The 19167-nt window shown below is 43.0% G+C and overlaps 1 protein-coding gene across 2 annotated transcripts in view; it reads left to right on the top strand.

Moving 5' to 3' along the window:
• PHF24 (PHD finger protein 24) overlaps positions 1-19167 on the top strand; it is a 477165-nt gene that overhangs the window by 368809 nt on the left and 89189 nt on the right. For both annotated transcript variants that reach the window (XM_085628310.1, XM_085628303.1), the window contains exon 3: positions 16939-17124. In XM_085628310.1, coding sequence (XP_085484436.1) covers positions 16939-17124 — 186 coding nt within the window. The remainder of the gene's footprint in view (positions 1-16938; positions 17125-19167) is intronic.

Genomic DNA, 19167 nt, shown 5'->3' with positions numbered 1-19167 from the left:
CTGCATATATGCGTCTACCCCTAGATTGGGATGGTACCTGCTACATTGCATTCCTTTTGCCACCTGTTTTCCTAGCTCCTCCTGATTATCATAGAAATACTCATTTAGTACACAATAGACAGCAGAGAGATCTCCCAATTGTCGATTACACTGAAACAGCATGGGAAAAATACACAGATTTCAATAAAGGCATCTTTCCCTATATAGGTACTGTTACTAATAGTAAGCTGATACGTAGATTAACTAGAACCCTTGAAGCAGTAGTGAATGAAACTATTTCCGCCTTAGGCAATTTAACAGAAGAGCAGTCTGCTATGCGGATTGTTGTGCTTCAAAATAGTCTTGTCCTTGACGTTATCCTGGCCGATAGGGGCGGAGCTTGTAGGGTCATCAGATCAAGCTATTGCATTTTTCATACCAGAAAATTCGCCATCTGTATATAAAGCCATAACTCGCCTTCATAAGATTGTAAGCCAGATACACCAGAATCCAGGCACCTGGACTTGGTCCGGTTGGTTTTGGAGTGTATTATCTACCTTTGGATGGAGGGTCCTATCCTTCCTAGGTATTGGCCTTCTCATACTATTCAGTTGCTGCTTATGCCTGCAATGTGGACCAGCGATTTGTGGTCTGTGTGCCACATCGTGCATTCCACATCAAGATTTTCATTCAAGATCCCGGAAGAAGAAAGAAGAACAAATGATGCTATATGAACAGATCAATGGATTAATGAAGATTGATATCTCTTGACGGGCAAGTAGGGGACAAGGAGGGAATGTGGAAATATGGATTTTTATGGTCAGTTATGTCCCCTATCTTGGACCCCAACGGTTCTATGTGCATGTTACAAGTACATGTATGTTCCCTCCAGTTCCAGTTATGAAGACGCAAATACATGTGCGTCCACCGTTAACATGTCCTCTGTTGATCCGCCATGAATGGGCCGGATATTCCATTCCTAAGTACGAAAGGCCACCGCCTTTATATGGTTCACTTATGCCATTTTACAGTCCAGGCAAGTAGGCCCTGATTCTGTCATCAAGCTTTTCTTGCCTTCTGCCTCTGAAAACTCCAGTCTGAGCCTGCATCTGTGACCATGAACTTTGTCTCATTCTCTGCGCGGCTCACGAAGCCTGACATCAGCCTATTCTCTGCCAAGAACTGTATTTCACCTTCAAGTTATCTGCTTCGCCCCTCAGCCGATGCATTCCTGTCTAGTAGTTTAAATAAACATTCTTCCAGCTACCGAGCAAAGGCTCGGCTTCTCTGTCTTTATGCAAGTAATTCATAGTCCTGTTACCATGGAATATTCCTACCCCCTCGCATCTAGTGTAGACACTTAGACGCTTGTACACGCACGCACAGTCAGTATAGAATAGATTCTGTCCGAGAGTCCTTCTTTTGTGGATAACATAGTTCTTTAAACATAGGATGTTAGATATGGTTTGGGATTAGGTTGACTTGACCCCCCAGACTTTTCGTCTCCACATGTAGAGCTAAATGTCAAGTCCCCTTCACCCCCTAGTTGCACGTCAATCACACGTCATGCTGCTGCGCGCGCATCTATGCCAAGTATTATCTTATAGATCCACCTATATATGACATCATAACCAATTATGTTCCTTTTTACTCCTTATTACACCCATTTTCGGTTACGCATATGAATCGTCATTTTCCTTATCAATTGTTACGCCTACTGCATTCGCTTCATTGTAATGTATGTACTATAAAAGTCATTTCTTGTCAATAAAGTATGTACTTCACTTCCTGAACCTCCGTGGTGATGGAACTTGGAGCAACCGATTATAATCGATCATTGGAATAAAGCCCATTCCGAACCTCTAATATCACGGATTCTGCCTCTCATTTTACTGAGCTATTTTATTATGTTTCCGTATCAAATTAAGTCCCGGTAATGAATTTTATTTACCACAATATTCTCCTGTGCCTTAAACTCGTGCGAGAGGCTAGTCAATGGGCTTTCATTACAAGAAGACTTTTAAGATACATTTCTTATTTTTAACATTTCCACATAAAAAACGTCCTTACCACCACACACTACCTCGTCCTGAATCCTAAAATCCCCTTATTAGCCCTCAGGACTACCCTGAACTCTACAAACCCTTTGCTACCCTTTTACCCTTACACTCAAAACCATACATTTATATATACAATTAACATGTTAAAATGAGCTAAATAATTCATAATCAGTTATTATATTTGCAATTGTTTATGTAGTTTATTAATTAAATTAGACTTAATTACTTAAATGTAAAACATTGTTTCTTTAAAAATCAATTACATTTATCCAAAAGCATGCCAGGGAGCTAATTTGCAGACTGGTGAACAAAGGGGGCGTGGCCTGCTTTGAGAACTTACCAATGCTGCTGGTGGGACTTACTGGAGATAATAGGAGGGGTAGTTAGCCTCCAAGGACGTCCTTGGGGGCCAATTACCCCTCTTATTATCTCCAAGAAGTCCCACACAGTGGTATTGCTAAGAGGTCTTTGGAGGCCACACACCCCCTTTCTCCACACTCTGCAAACGAGCCTCCTGGCACACTACGGGTTTGGGGATGAGGTCCACTTTATTCCTGAGGGGCTTTGAGGGCCAAGAAGCCCTCCTGGTACTCCTGAAAGTCCTATGCGGGAGGAATTCCTGTGCACTGGTCAGAGGCCCAGCCCCCCTTTCTGCACCACTCTGCAAATGCAACTACTACGTTATAGTTATAAATTAGCATTTAAAAACCTTAGAAATTCACTGAAAATACCATAGGTTTCATGGACGTTATAGTTAGTAATTAGCATTTAAAAAAACCTTAGAAATTCACTGAAAAAACGATATGTTTCAGAGACGTTATAGTTAGTAATTAGCATTTAAAAATCTTAAAAATTCACAGAAAAAAACCTTAGGTTCCAGGGACGTATTTTTAGTTGAACTTTTCACTCATACAAAACTAGAGAAAATCGCTGTTATATTTAGTTGAGCTAACTATAACTCGTGCCCCCGCAATGCACTGCTGATGACATCACATATTACATCACTCATGACATGGTCAGTGACATCCCTCATGACATCACTGATGACTGATGTTTAGGATCTTCCAGTAGTGAAGCGTTCCCACTTTACACATTTGTGGAACCCCTCATAGGGTTGAATCTCTTTTACTTTTTACTATGAATAAGAGTGTATGAGAGTAGTGTGATTTGTAAGCGTGAGTCTGTTTGTGGGGTGATATATATGCTTTTCAATTAGTTGTATATTGCACTGTTCAAAAGGTAACAAATTGTATAGATAATGTTATATGTATAAATGTATGATTTTGTATAAATGTTTATAAAAGAAAAGAAAAATATTTCCCCCAAAAATATATAAAATGTTTTTATGTATATATGAAAGAAAATATTTCTTGATAAAAATGCAATATAATTAATAATATACAGAGATGCAAAATAATGAATGAATAAAAACTTTTCTGATAATTTCTGATTTGTTGTACAGTGGTGTTGGGTAGTTGGCATTTTGGAACCTAAAAGGTCGCATTAAAGAAATATAGGTCTGATAAGAGGTTTTGCTGTGTGTTAGCCCTTGTCTTTCCCCCTCCTCTTGGACCTAGAAGCAACCTAGGGGGAGCCTTTTTGTCTCTTTAGTACATCACTGATGACATCATCCTGTGAATGTGAGTGTTCCATGAAAGATTGTTCAATTTAAAGATATATACTAAGCTACTCCCTAAGTTAAATTACTATACTTTCTTTAGTACTAATGAATGATACTATTTCTAACATATGATAACTGAGTGGCTGTGTGACTGTCTGTATGCGTGTGTGAGTGGGTATCTTAGTGGCTGTATGGTTGTGTGAGTGACTGTATGGATCTGAGTGGGTGTGTGAATGGCTCAATGGGTCTGTGAATGGGTGTGCAAGTGATTTTCTATAAATATGAGTTGCTGTGTGACTGTATGGGTGTTGGAATGGCTGTATCAGTGTATAGGTGGGTCTATGAGTGGCTCCATCAGTATGTGAGTGGTTGTATGAGTGGCTGCATGGGTGTGTGAATGGATATGTGAGTGGTTGTATGAGTTTGTGAGTGGGTGTGTAAAGAGTTTTGTGAGTGGTTTCTTGGTCTCTGGCTGTCTGTGTGACTGTATGGGTCTGTAAGTGGGTGTGACTGTCTGTATGGGTCTGTGAGTGGCTGTATAAGTCTATAAGTGGATGTGTGAGTGGGTTTATGGGTATGTAACTGGATGTGTTACTTCCTTTATTGGTGTGTGAGTGGCTGTATGGGTCTGTGAGTGGGTGTATGAGTGGCTGTCTAGGTCTGTGAGTGGGTGTGTGGATGTATGAGTGGCTGTATGGGTCTGTGAGCATGTGTGTGTCTGTGTGCATCTGTGAATTGGTCTGTGAGTGTGAGACTGGGTCTATGAGTGGGTGTGTGAGTATCTGTGTGGGTCTGTAAGTGGGTGTGTGAGTGTATGTGTGGATCTGTGAGTGAGTCTGTGAGTATGTGACTGGGTCTGTGAGTGGGTGTGTGAGTGCCTATGTGGGTCTGTGTGTGAGTGTGTGAGTGCCTGCATGGGTCTGTGAGTTGGTGTGAAAGTGCCTGTAACAATCTGTAAGTGGGTGTATAAGTGGATCCATCGGTCTCTTAGTGGGCATATGAGTACCTGCATAGGTTTGTGACTGGGTTGGTACCTGCATGGATATATGAGTGGGTCTTTGAGTGCCTGTGTGTATATGTGAGTAGATTTGTTAGTGCTGCATGGATATGTGAGTGGATGTATGAGTACCTGCATGGCTCTCTCAATGGGACTGTGACTGCCTGTGTGAATCTGTGAGTGGGTGTGAAAGTGCCTGTGTGGGTCTTTGATTGGGTCTGTGAGTGAGTCTTTGTGGATGTCTGAGTGGGTCTGTGAGTTGGTGTATTAGTGTGTGAATGAGTGTCTGAGTGGGTGTATAGTGTCTGAATGGAACTGTGAGTGGGTGTATAAGTGTCTGTGAATGGATGTGTGAGTGGTTTTGTGGGTGTGTGAATGGGTGTGTGTGCACCTGTGTGGGTCTATCAGTGGTCCTGTGAGTGGGTATTTTGTTTGTAGAGTTTTATATTGCACAAACTAGACCCAAAGGTATCAGAGCGCTTTTACATGAGTACCAGTTACGTTACAGATGGACACATTCATTTTTTTTGTTAGGCACAGGGAAATTAAGTGATTTGCCCAGAATCACAGAATGTTGAGCGTCCCTTCTGAGATTCAAACCTGGTTTCCCATCTCCGAGGTTGACCACCCTAGCTGTTAGGCCACATTCTCTCCCCTGTGAGTGCCTGCATGGGTCTGAGAGTAACTACTTAGGCATGTGAGTGGATGTGCAAGTGACTGTAAAAATCTGTAAGCTGGAGTGTATGTGGATGCATTGGTCTCTAAGTATATGAGTACCTGCATAGGTTCGTGACTAGGTTTGTGAGTACCTGCATTGATCCATGATTTGATCTCTGAGTGCCTGTGTGGGTATGTGAGTAGATTTGTTAGTGCTGCATGGATATGTGAGTGGATGTATGAGTGCCTGCATGGCTCTCTCAATGGGTCTGTGACTGTGTATGTGAATCTGTGAGTAGATGTGAGAGGGCCTGTGTGGGTCTATGATTGGGTGTGTGAGTGAGTCTCTGAGTGGGTGTGTGAGTGTCCCAGTGGATCTCTGAGTGGATGTATAAGTGTCTGTCTTCATCTATGAATGTGCGTGTGATTTGGTGTGTGAGTGAGACTCTGAATGGGTTTGTGAGTTTCTGTGTGGCTCTGTGAATGGGTTTTTTAGTGCTTTCATAGCTCTGTGAGTGGATGTGGGAGTGCTTGTGGGGTCCTGTAAGTGGTTGTATAAGGGGATGTATGGGTCTGTGAGTAGGTGTGTGAGTACCTGCATGGGTATATGCATGTCTCAATGAGTGCCTGGATGGGCCTATGAGTGGGTGTGTGAGTGGATGAGTGGGTGTGTGATTGCCTGTGTGGGACTCTGAGTGGATGTGAAAGTGCCAGCATATAACTGTGAGTGGGTGTGTGAGTGCCTGTGTGTGTCTGTGAGTGGGTGTGAGTGTCCCTCTGTGACTCTGTAAGTGGATGTGTAAGTGCATGCATCAGTCTGTGAATGGGTGTGTGAGTATCTGCATAGGTCTGTGAGTGGACCTGTGAGTACTTGTGTGGGTGGTGGGTATGTGAGTAGGTCAGTCAGTACTTGCATAGATTTCTAAGTGGCTGCATGAATGCCTGTGTGGCTTTGCCAGTGGGTCCATGAATGCCTGTGTGATTATGTCAGTTGGTATGATAGTACATGTTTGGATCTGTCAGTGAGTGTGGGAGCAGTTGTGTGGCTCTGAGAGTGGATGGGCAAATGCCTATATGGGTGTGTGAGTAGCTCTCTGATTGCCTGTATGGGTCTGTAAATGGGTGTGTGAGTTCCTGCATGGGTCTGTTTGTAGGTATGTGAGTGCCCATGTCAGTCTGTGAGTAGGTATGTGAGTGCCCATGTCAGGCTGTGTAAGTGCTTGTGCAGATCTGTGAGTTGGTGTGTGATTGCCTGTGTGGGTCCATGAGTGGGTGTGTGAGTGCATATGTGGGTCTGTGAGTAGATTTGTGAGTGTCTGTCTATGAGTGGGTATGTGAGTGCCTGTGTAGGTCTATGACTGGATGAGTTCCCTTCTGGGCCTGTGAGTGGCTATGTGAGTGGCTATGTGAGTCTGTGAATAGGTGTGTGTCTGTGTGGGTCTGCGAGTTGGTGTGTGAGTGGGTGTGTGAGTGTCTGAGTAGGTGTCTGAGTGTGTGTGGGTCTGTGAGTGTCTGTGTGGATCTGTGAGTGGGTGTGTGTGGGTCTGTGAGTGGGTGTATGAGTTTGTGTGAGTCTGTGAGTAGATGTGTGGGTTCCTGTGTGGGTTTGTGAGTACCTGTGTGAGTCTGTGAGTGGCTGTGTGAGTGGCTGTGTAGATCTGTGAATATTGTGGGATTGTCGGTGTGGGTTTGTGAGTGGGTGTGTGACTTCCTGTGTGGGTCTAGGATTGTGTGTATGAGTGAGTCTCTGAGTGGGTGTGTTAGTGTCTGTCTGCATCTATGAATGTACGTGTGATTGGGTGTGTGAGTGAGTCTCTGAATGGGTTTGTGAGTTTCTGTGTGGCTCTGTGAATGTTTTTTTAGTGCTTTCATAGCTCTGTGAGTGGGTGTGGGAGTGCCTGTGAGGTCCAGTAAGTGGTTGTGTAAGTGGATGTATGGGTCTGTGAGTAGGTGTGGGAGTGGGTGTGTGAGTGTCTGTGTGGATCTGTGAGTGGGTGTGTGAGTGTCTGTGTGGGTCTTTGAGTGGGTATGTGAGTTTGTGGGGGTCTGTGAGTGGCTGTGTGAGTGCCTGTGTGGATCTGTGAGTATTGTGGGATTGTCTGTGTGGGTTTGTGAGTGTCTGAGTGGGTGTGTGACTTACTGTGTGGGCCTCTCACTGGGTGTGTGAATGTCTGAGTGGGTCTGTGAATAGGTGTGTGTGTCTGTGTGGGTTTGTGAGTGGGTCTGTGAGTGGGTGTGTGATTGCCTGTGTGGATCAGTGAGTGGGTGTGTGGATGCCTGCATAGGTCTGTGATTGGATACGTGATTGCCTGTGCGGTTCTGTAAATGGGTGTGAATGTACCTGTGTGGGTGTCTGAGTGGGTCTGATAGTTTTTTTTAAAAGTGCATCAAGATTTTTAAATCTGTAGCTGAATTTCACAAGGGACCATGCTGAGCCTCGTGGGGGGATCTATGGATTCCTGAAGTTGAAGAAAAATACAATATAACTCAATTTTGTACCTAACATAGGACCCTCTCACACTTCTCTACTACACCCATGTGGTCAGGGTACCTCTACCCTGACCCCTCTAATCATTTTCCAGAAAACTTTTAAGTCTCCGGGATCATTGCCCAATTCTTAAAATGGTGGCGGGAACCTGCCGGTCAGGTTGTGGTTAGCCAATCAAGGCTGCTGGAGGTCCGAGTCCCAGGATGTACAATTTTGTTTTTCCTTTAATAACTCTGCAACTACTGAACGGATTTACACCAAATCACAAAAAGAGCACTTTCTGGACCAAGAGCTACCTCTCTGCGTAGTTTAGAGTAATTCTGTCCAGTAGTTTAGTCTGTAGTCGTGTTCAAAATTCCTATGGGAAATTGAAGGGAAACACACATTTTTTGACCCCCCTTTTTTCTCAGCTTGACAGATAACTCAGAAAATTTCAATGCAGAACTAGGCATACTGTGGCACTTTTTGGGAAAAGTTTTGTGAAGATTAATCAAATGGCGCCAGAGTCATAAGTAAGTCAAATAATGCTTTTCCTATGGAAACTAGGTCCTAACTATAACTACCTACTGGCGACCACCAGTAAATATTATAAGAGTAAACGCTCACTCGGCACACATCAAATAAAATAAAGGTTTTTCACTGCTCAAAAACGCATGATGCACTTTGACCGACTCGCGGTCTTCATCACATAAAATCACATGTGTGAGTTGGTCAAAACGCATCATGAGTTTTTCAGCAATAAAAATCCTTTACTTCATTAGATGTGTCCCTAGTGAGCATTTACTCTGTTTGATGTTGGATTTTTGGCTGGTGTAAATTGGTTAAAAAAATCTACCGGCCTGCAGTGCTGGTGAATCGTCTAATCTGATACATTTTCTTTGCTAGAATTGTTCAGTGCAACCATTTTTTGGTTGTTTAGCAACCCTTTTGACAAGGGTTTATGGTGAATGGGGACACATTTAGCGATGCAAATTCTGAAATAAAGAATAATTAGCTAAAAAACAAATCTTTAAAATGTTGAAGCAGATGGGAAAATTAAAATTAGAGAAGTAGCTATTGAAAGAGAATTCACTCATTGCGTGACACAGGAAAGAAACTCCCACACAACAGGTGGATGGTGAGTCAAAAACACTGTAAAGTAGTTTTCACATTTAAATAACGACGAGCTAGGTAGAAAAATATCCATATAGTGACAAAATGTAAAACCTATGCAGACGTAGGAAGTGGTAATTATAGAAAGCAAAATAAAAAGTGACTCCCGCCTGACAATGACAGCAGGGTAACAGCATGTTCAACCCAGCAAAAGGAAGCAAGATATTTGTAGGGCATGTGATGGGGAATTCATTACCATCTTGTAACAGGACACTGTAGCTGAGGACAAGGTGGAAAAAGTGGTGCCATCTACGCTGTCAGCTGAAGTTCCTGGCATGTAAATTTGAGATTCGAAATGTCCTGAAAATGTAAAGGTCCCCATCCTCTGGCAGTCTGCATGCTTTGCATCTCAGTGTACCTGCACCTGGCTCCAGTATGTAGAAATTGATTTCTGATGCCAGATATCCATGTGATATACACTACACCATGAGGAAACATGCCAGGTACGTGTGGGGTACAGAATGTGATGTAACTCAACCTCTTCCCTACTGACTCTATAATCACCTCTTTCTCGTTGATGGGCAACCCACAGTGCCTCAACTTCTGGATTGAGTCCTAAAGGCTTGATGTAGGTATTGTTCTCAGAAGACAAAGTCCATGTTGCCCATTTTTGTGTATAGAAACGTCAGGACCAATGGCAGGACTTTTCATTGAGAGCAGTGTGAGTCTGCATTCATGCCGGACATGTTTATGGCAATAAGGGTGCCTCAGATGTTGATTGGAAGTTGAGAGCATGAGATCAGAGAGCAAGAGATATAGCGACTGAGATAGAAACTGAGGTTTCTCTGTAATGAATGTCGGCACACTCTTGGCCTGTTGTCGCAGAGCTATCAGAGAGATGGTACATTTGTATACTGGTGTTATGGCTGTAAAGACAAATTGTGATATCCTAAAATCTGCATGTCTGCTCCATTTATTCTTCAAGAGGACATTAAATATATACCAGGGTTTGTGCAAGACAGGCTTGGTGGCCCAGTGGACTGATGCATCTACTGCAATCCTGTCTAATCCTGACCGGCCCACTCAGCTTTTCATCCTTCTGAGGTCCATGAAATGAGCAGCATTGTCTTAGGTAATGAGAAATAACTGTTTTACCACCAAGATACACTATGTGGTGAAGAAGCACTTTACAAATACAATATGTTGTGATAAGTTATGTTATATAAGTGATTCTTGTAGAGTGCACACTACTCGTTGTAAAGGGCATCCTGGCGCTGAGAGCTGAAAAGGTCACTGCACAACACTAATTCTAAATCCCTGTTATGTGCAAAGCACAGCTTTAAGAGCTTTTCTAAAAGGAAGGTGTGAAGAGATCTCTTTTAGGTTACCCTTTAACACCTTCAAGTGTTCTCCTGTTGTGGAGCTAAAAGCTCTGCTCCGGAAGTGATTTTTAAACCTGGGTTCGCTAGATTAGGAACGGGGGCTGAATGAAGAGGGCATGGTGCAGAAATTGTTCCTGCAGGTACTGCTGTCCCCTGTTGTGGGTTGCCTGATGGAGCATCCACTGGTGGTTAAATATGATCCTTTTCTCAACAGGTGACCAATGTAATTTATATCTCAACGCAGCTACATATGCCTTTCCTGAATATCAAACGAATCACTGCTTTCTGCAGCACCTGAGGTTCTGGCAGCCCCACTTTGTATACGTCTAAGTACAAGGTGTTACATTAATCCAATCTTGAAAAGATTAAAGCTTCATTCTTCGTTTTTCCCCCTTCTAAAGTCAGTAATGGAAAGACTTTTTCAGCCACTAAAGTTGGAAGAATCCAAAGTTATTAGTCCAAAGCTTACTCAACTTCTTAAATATTCCCTTTCTTCTGGTTTGCTGGCCTCCACCTGGAAATAGGTTCAGGTTTACCCACTAATAAAAAACAAACTTTCACAGACCCCTCTACATAATTACTGACCCATCTCTCTTTTGCCAGTCCCTTCGAAGAAGCATGAGAACTTTCTCCATGCCAGCTTCGAACCCAAGTCAGTCAGAATTTTGTCCTCAGCACATCACTAAATCAGCCCTCTGAGCTGTGTCCAAACATGTGCACTGGACCCTTGGTTCTGGGGGTACTGCACCTCTTATTTCCTCAAGCCGTCAGCCACGTTTGACACCATATTTCATGCTATCTTGTAGCAGAGGCTACATAGTCTTGGAGTGCATGGTGATGCGCTAAAGTGGACCTATTGATTTGTTAGGGACTGGTCTCAAGCTGTCTCTCTCCCACTCTTTACTTCTGCTTCCCTCCCTCTACTGCACAGAGTACTTTAAGGCTCATCGTTGAGCCGCACCACCCTATTTAATGCCTTTATGTCTTCACTGACCACACTAGCCCAATCTTTTGTTGTTTAAATAATTTCTTATGATGACGGCACTCAGCTCATTGTCAGTATTTGTGAGAACACTATACTCACTCAGAGATCCTTCAAATCTTGTCTGATTGCCTTACCCAACTGGATGAAGAAACATTGCTTACACCTTAATTCCAATAAGACTGAACCGCTTATCTTCAGAAATGACCGATCCATCTGGTGCATTGCTTGGTGGCCATCTGAATTTGGAGATACCCAAGTCCCTTTGAAATCAGCTAGAAGTCTCGGTGTCAGAATTGACACTGATCTCCTATTTTGCCCTCATATTTCTGAAGTCTCAGCTTACTATTTCACCCTCCTACATGCCCTCAGAAAGCTGCTGGTCATGCTTCTTGCACAGAAGTGGTACATGCACTCATTATATCATGATTGGACTATACTAATGCAAACACCTTCTACTGAAACCTTTTCTGGTTCAAAATGTGGCTCATCATTCTGCACATTTCACATTGACAAAATATCTCTACTCATCTACGAAGAATCTATTTGCTCCCCATGATAAAATAATTACATTCAAATTGTTTGTTATTACTTAGCTCAAAGAAAGCTAGGTCCAGCTTTTCTTCATAAGCTGGTTCAACCTTATTAGCCCTCGTGTCAGCTATGTTCCTCTTCAGCTGACTTGATCACTACACCTTCCCCTACATTTTGTCAGGAGAGTAGATGGGAAGGCAAATACCTGGATGTTTTAGCCTTCAGCCTCTGAAACAAGCTCCCTTCTGAGCTGAGTTCGACCCCAACAGTGTACCATTTCCACAAAGTTCCCAAATCCTAGTGGTTTAATTCCATCTGACAGGCTATGCTTCCCTGGAAAGTCCACCCTCTAGCACCAGGGCATCCAGCTGTGTGCAGCTGTTAGCATTTTAATTCATTTCCATTCATTCATACATCAAAATGCCCATGACGGTTTTTGAGAAGAGCTGTTTACATCGGTGGGTCTCATGATACCTTGCACACTAAGCAATGCTTTACAAATGAACAGTTTTGAGCTGCACACGAGTAGCCAGGGGTTGATTTTAGTTACAGAATATATTCCTTAGGTAGTAGCTGGTCTGTCCCTGCAATGCGTATTGGTCATTTATAGGTTTGTAACTGGTTATGAATGTATAGAATCTTCCTTGTCAATGAGCGGATCACCTGACCCAGCCATGAGGCTAGGACCTGTGATGCTGTAGTGGAACGGTAAGGATGGTTTCATCTGGTTCTCTCTCTCTGGAGACGAGCGTGAGTCAATTTGCTGAGTCTGGGAGGGTTATGTTATGTAAGTGAGTAGCCCTGAAGAAGTTGCGTGATGAGTCGGCAACAAAACATGTTGGCACTATAGAACTGGGTATGGTTTGATTGAAACCATTTTTATTGTGGGAGCTTACAGTATTCAATAAAGTTATGATAAACTAGTAAGCACCACTGCTTTTTAGTAGTGAGAATAAAATCTTTTATGTTCTCACTGGGGTTCATTGGACACATGTAAATACACATGGCACTATTATTATTAGTTTTTCACCACTTTTATACACTGAAATTATATATTAGGATATTATAATCTCTGTGTTTTTCACATGGAATAAGAGCAACCTATGATGATAAGTGGGTATACTGGTGAGTACCAACCAGCAAGACCCTCCTTGGTGTTACTACCGTGAGGTGCTCTGTTTCCTTTCTCTCCTTTTTCACCTTGTTTTTGAAAGTTTTTGGGAAGAATTGGTGATTTGATGGTTTTTCTGACACTTTTAATTGACCGAACACAAACATATGAGGTGTGATAGGAAACATACACTAGGGAATCATAAAAGATTTGAAATCCCATTGATCAGTTAATATATGAATTGATGTGTGGTAGAGCAGGCCATTGGTTGTTATAATAAGAGTCTGGGAGGGAACCAAGCTGGGTGAGTGGACAGGTTGCTCCACCATATTCTTCTTAAGCATCCTTCATTAGGAACATAAAAAACAGGGTAGTTCTTTACTTATAGCTCTAGCTGGCATGTCATTCATGGTTAAGCATGTGGGGTGGGGGGCTGCCAGGCCCCTGGTATCGTTCAAGTAGAGACACTCTGCTGAATCAATGAAGACTGTAGGTAAGAAGTAAATCCTAGAATCTTAGAATTATATCTGAGTTACCAGGATCTGTGTAAGTGCCACTGTCATAATGAGAACAGATTGATGACTGCTACAGCTCAAACTACAGACCCATCTCCCTCCTACCATTCTCAGTAAAGGTCTTCGAGAACTAATCAACTAATTCCTCAGCAACCACCAGCACCTCGATGCCATGCAGTTTAGATTCAGGCCCAACCACAGTACAGAAACAGAATCATTGCCGACATAAACAACAGCCACATTATCCTTGACAGAGGGAGACAACAAAGTCATCATTCTCCTGGACCTCTCTGCAGCATTTGACATGCTCTCAGACTCCATCCTCATCAGGCTCCTGCACAAGACTGGCATCCAAGGACCCGCACTCCACTGGATCTGCTCCTTCTTAACGGATAGAACACAATCTATTAGCCTGGCACCTTACTCCCTGAACGCGCTCAAACAAATCTGCGGAGTGCCTCAAGGTTCATCGCTCAGCCCTACCCTCTTCAACATATACATGATCCCTCTTGGCAGTATCATCCACACACAACACATCAACATGCTCTAGTACACCGACGACGCACAACTCATTCTCTCCCTCTCGGACAAGACCACCATCACAAGGAACAAGTTTACCGCCTGCATGACCGAAGGCAATAACTGGCTGGAAGCCAATAGTCTCAATTTCTACAATGACAATACAGAAGTAGTTATCTTTGGTAATAACACTTCACAATGGGACTCCAGTTGGTGGTCGCCAAATTCAGACCCACAACCACCCCCAGCACCCACACCAGGAATCTCTGAATAATTGTTGACAGCTGGCTGGACATGACCACACAAGTCAATGTCATCACTGCACCCTGCTTCTGCACCCTGAAAATGCTGAGGAAGATCTTTAAATGGCTCCCAAGCAACTCTAGAAAAACGGACCCATGCTAGTCACCTGCAAATTCGATTACAGGATCACCCTCTTTGCTGGAATCACCGAACAACTCACTACAAAACATCCAGAGCTTAGCAGCTATACTTACCCTCAACCTCCCACACAGAACTCACAATACATCACACCTCAGTGAGCTCCACTGGCTCCGGATAAACAAATGCGCCCATTCAAAACTCCTCACACACATATTCAAGGCACTACACAGCGTAGGCACCACCTGAACACCACCAACCACCCAGACATCTCTATTCTGTAGGACTTTTACTTGCTAGGCGTTCTCTTGCATCGCTCCTAATGCGTTGAACGTTTCCCACTCCACATCAGAGCATCCTCCTCCCTTTTTGAGTTTCGCAAAAAGCTGAAGACCTGGCTTTTCAATTAACCAGCCTACCAGAGGCAGGGCTAGGTACACCTGCTTAGTGTTGGGATACCCTTGCAGGTGAGAGCGCTGTTTACAAATATACATAACATAACATAACCACATAACTGCTCACTGGCACGTTTGGATGGATGATTGTATGAGTGAATGAGGTCTCAATACTCCCTGAGGGGAACAAGATGTTGATGCAATGTCAAGCAGAGGCCTCACACACCCTCAGGAAACCCCTGCATTATGGAAAACGTTCTCTCCAGAAATAGTGAGCTGCATTTCCGCCTGGAAGAGAGAGCCTTGCATCCTTATATACAGTCTGGAAGTTAGAGACTGAGAGGTTGCCTTTCCTTTTGGATAAAGACACTATGTAACCCAGTACTCATAGAGTTACTGAAAATGTGTGTGAGGCCTGACATTCAAGGGACTCCCATATGACTGAGAAGAAAGCTGTTCTGCAAATTGAAAAACTCGCACTAGGATCAGGGAAATAGGAGGAAAGAAATATTGGATAAAGTGTTTTTAATGTTTTATATTGAATCACTGCTGTTTAATGAACCTCCACTGTGTTAAACTGTTGAAGACAAACTCAATGCGGCCCAAATGGCTTTTAAAAGCCGAGTTCACTTATGAAGCAATCCCTTTTATGTGAAGCGATCCCCTGTCAAACGTTGCTAGGTGCCGCCTCTGTACTGAAAGGGAGACTTTACAAGACAAACCAATGTGGCTATGAAAGCATTATATAAAGAGGTTTGGATGGGAGGAAAATGAAGTAACATGTTTAGCACCTAATGAAATGCACTGCTGCAGACCAGATGTGAATAACTGATGTCCAGTAAAATAAAAAATGGCTTAGAGTACACCAGGAGAGTACAAAACCAGGGGCCATATTATCAAGGAACGGCAATAACATTATCGCCGCTTTAGCGGCAGGAAAGTGACGCTAAAGCAGCGATAATGGGCTTGATAATATGCCGCAGAGAATTCCCATAGAAGCCCAGTTTCTGGTGTGAACCTGGGCTTCTATGGGAATTCACAAGGGCATATTATCAAGCCCATTATCGCGGCTTTAGCGGCAGTTTCATGCCGCTAAAGCGGGGATAATGTTTTTGCCGTTCCTTGATAATATGGCCCCACATTTCCGACATTTCATGAGAGTTTGCGAAAATTACACGAAATAATAGTACATTTTATAAAATTGCCTTGGGGGTATCTTGTTTTATAATTGAATGTGAGGGCATTTCTTAAATTCAAACTTCACATGGCATGATGTCACTTCAATACACTTCCTGCTCCCAAAATACATATTGTTCTCAAACCAATCTCCTGTCAAACCCAGCGGTGTGAGATTTCACTGTTGTGAAATTCGTGGAATTTCTCAAATTTTGGGTAGCATGAAAATTACAGGTTTTACAAATGTAATAAAATGTCACATGGACTTAGTTTACGGTGAACCAGAAATGCGAATAGTATCTACGGCTGAACTAAAGCAGATTGAAATGATGGATGGGAATGACTCTGCCCATTCTTATGATACCTGAGGCGGAGTGTAGACATTATTAGAACCAATGAATAGGTATGCAAAAAAGGTTCACCATGTTGGTCTAAACTCACTGAGAAGCACACAAGTGGTGCCCCACCCCCCAAATTCATTGACATTGACCCTGTGATATGCACACTTTCATCGTAAGTGAAGCACATCGCGGATTCTTACAGCAGTGATAAAGTTGAGACCTTTTCCTCTTTACCACCTCAGCACCACTAAATATACCTAGCACATAAAAGAGAGGCAGAAAATGTTTGGAGACCCAAAGGGGAAAAAATCATCTCCATATTTAGAGGTGCTGCCGAGAAGGTCTTTAAGGGAGTTTACGGCTAACTTTTTTATAGAAACAAATAAAAAGTAACTAATGCTAACTATAGAAGTTTTTTTTAGTAACTTCTAAGAGTAGATTTCACATTATCAGAGTTAGCCAAATTACACTGAATTAAAAATGCTCAGACAAAGGATTTGTTTTATACTTCTGTGAAAATGTACAGTCTGGCTCTGACCACACCTTGCATTACCTATTCTTTAAAGGCATGTTTGCATCTCTGCAGGTTATTAAGGTTGCACTAAATCCAGAGAAAGCAATGCCCAAAATGTGCATGTCAGATCAGCTGATATTGTGGCATGAGCTATGTTTTGCTGGCCTGACCTCTTCCACCTTGTGCTCTTCCAGGTCACGAACGATGAGATGTGTGAGATCTGTGAGGTCTGGACGGCGGAGCATCTCTTCCCATGTCGGGTCTGCCCGCGGGTGTTCCATGATGGCTGCCTGCGGCGCATGGGCTACCTGCGCGACGATAACACGCTGGAGGTGACAGAAACAGCGCACACTGAGACTGGCTGGAGCTGCAACTATTGTGTAAGTGAACTGGGGAGAGGGAAGGACGAATATTTAATGGCAATACCAGCACAAAGGATGAAAACCAGCTATTGAGAGAAGAGATTTCTTTGCAATCATAAGGGTCCTCACAACTGTGATCTCAAGATGCTATCCTGGCTGAAACTGGAAGATTCAGAAGAAATCTGTACCTTATGTTCTGAATTGATTTACATGTCTTTAGGGTTTGATGGTACAGGACACAGACTATTTTAAGGCATTAAAAACAATCCTTTCAGGGTGGCCGCCTTGAGAAGGATAGAAGAATAGCCTTGAACATGTTTGATGACTCTCCAGGACCAAGATGTCACTCGCCACATATTGATAGTTAAAACGTAATTTGACAGAATATGTCCAAAGTCTTGGTCAACTTCTGATCCTTTCAGTAATTCTTAAAGTTACAGAGTTTAGGCCACTGTATCCTTCAGTAATTCCTCCCAGGCAAACCTGCTACAAATAGACTATCTGCTGTACTAAGTAATAGACTCTCTCTTGTTCTAAGGGAAATGCTTCAATAACCCTTTTTGTTCAAAACCTTGTTCGAAATCACTATAAATTACATAAAAAATTACATTCCTCTGGGTCAGATCTCTCTTGCTTGGGGGTATTGGTGAGACTTGCCTCTCTGGGTTATTTTAGCCTAATCCAGAGTATCCAGGATGTTTGACATTGACTGGTGTGTGTCAGGCATCACATGAATAATGGTATTCGCAAAGTCTATCTGAAACAACTCTCTACCTGAGCCTGGTAATGACTCGCTTCATTGAACAATCCCCTCCAGAGCTTTCTGAAGCCACAGGAGTAAGAGCAACAATATTAGCGAATCCTCAGTCCTCGCGTTCAGTGCCTTCAATAGAGCACTTTGTACAAATCTTATTGATGGGGGATTTCAGACTTCATATCAAATACATTTAATAGGCTTTGCTTTTCTATTCCTTATTGATGCCTTGTCTCATTTCAGCTCCGCGTCATGTTCAGGTCTGCCTTTGCTTGTCTCAGTGATGCTTCTCGAGTGTCTTACTGCGAAATTGCTTCGTCCTACTAGCAGGATCAGTTATAAATTACAACAGATGTTTTAATCCCTTGCTGCACCCTGGTGTCCCTATGCCCTTCTACCTATGCTGTCCCACCAATCAATTTTAACAGATTTGTCTGTAATGACCTATTCTATTTTACACAAGCAGCCGCACCCCTCCCACCCCCCCAACTCCTATCCACTGCTTCCCGCTGAATTCTAAGTCCTCGGTCTAGGATTTCCTGTCTATTATTACATGAGAGTTCTTCTGAATTCTAAAAGCCAGTTTCCCACCTCCCCAAATGCTTGTCTTTCAGCTACTCTTTATGCTCCAATGTTCTTTGGCATAGCTTCGTCACACCATTGCTCCCTTCCATCTCCCCCAAAATGGCGGATGCCGCCTTTATCCTTCTGGCTAAGGGCCTTTGTGCTGGAATGGAATGGTCTCAAAGCGTTTAAACTGTGCTTGATCTGTGTCCTTGGGCTTCCTCCCGATGAACTAGTACCTCCAAGCGAAAGACCTGCAAACCCACCATGTCTCTTGATTCAGCTTTAGTCATTTACTTTGTAAATCTGAGGCTCATCACTCCTGGGTCTTTCGTGCTGCATTGTTCCATTCCAGTAGCAACTGGGTTTACCCCAAAAGCAAACGTCTGTTGGTATATACTTTATTTGAACTTTTATTGAGCTTTTGTTGAACATAATCTGCCCCGTTTGTCCAGATTTACAAAGGCTCCATGGTTGCTATCCGGATAGCAGTGCCCCGAACACCTCTTTCCTTATCTACGTCCTTCGCTTTGTACCCTCTGTTCTGCTCCTTTCTAATTAGAGAATATATTCATTGCAACATATTCATACCTTAGTGGTTCGACCATATTGTCGCTACTCTGCAAGGAATACCCTGACAATTAGTTTTGTACAAAATGTATCCTCACCCTTCCCTTCATCCTGTATGGGCAGCGACCTTTGGGAAATGGTATTTTACACTTCATCAACGTCTCTTTAACCCA

Source organism: Triturus cristatus, chromosome 2_1 (genome assembly GCF_964204655.1).
Source record: "Triturus cristatus chromosome 2_1, aTriCri1.1, whole genome shotgun sequence".
Lineage (NCBI taxonomy): Eukaryota > Metazoa > Chordata > Amphibia > Caudata > Salamandridae > Triturus > Triturus cristatus.
This window is presented reverse-complemented; position numbering and strand designations above follow the sequence as displayed.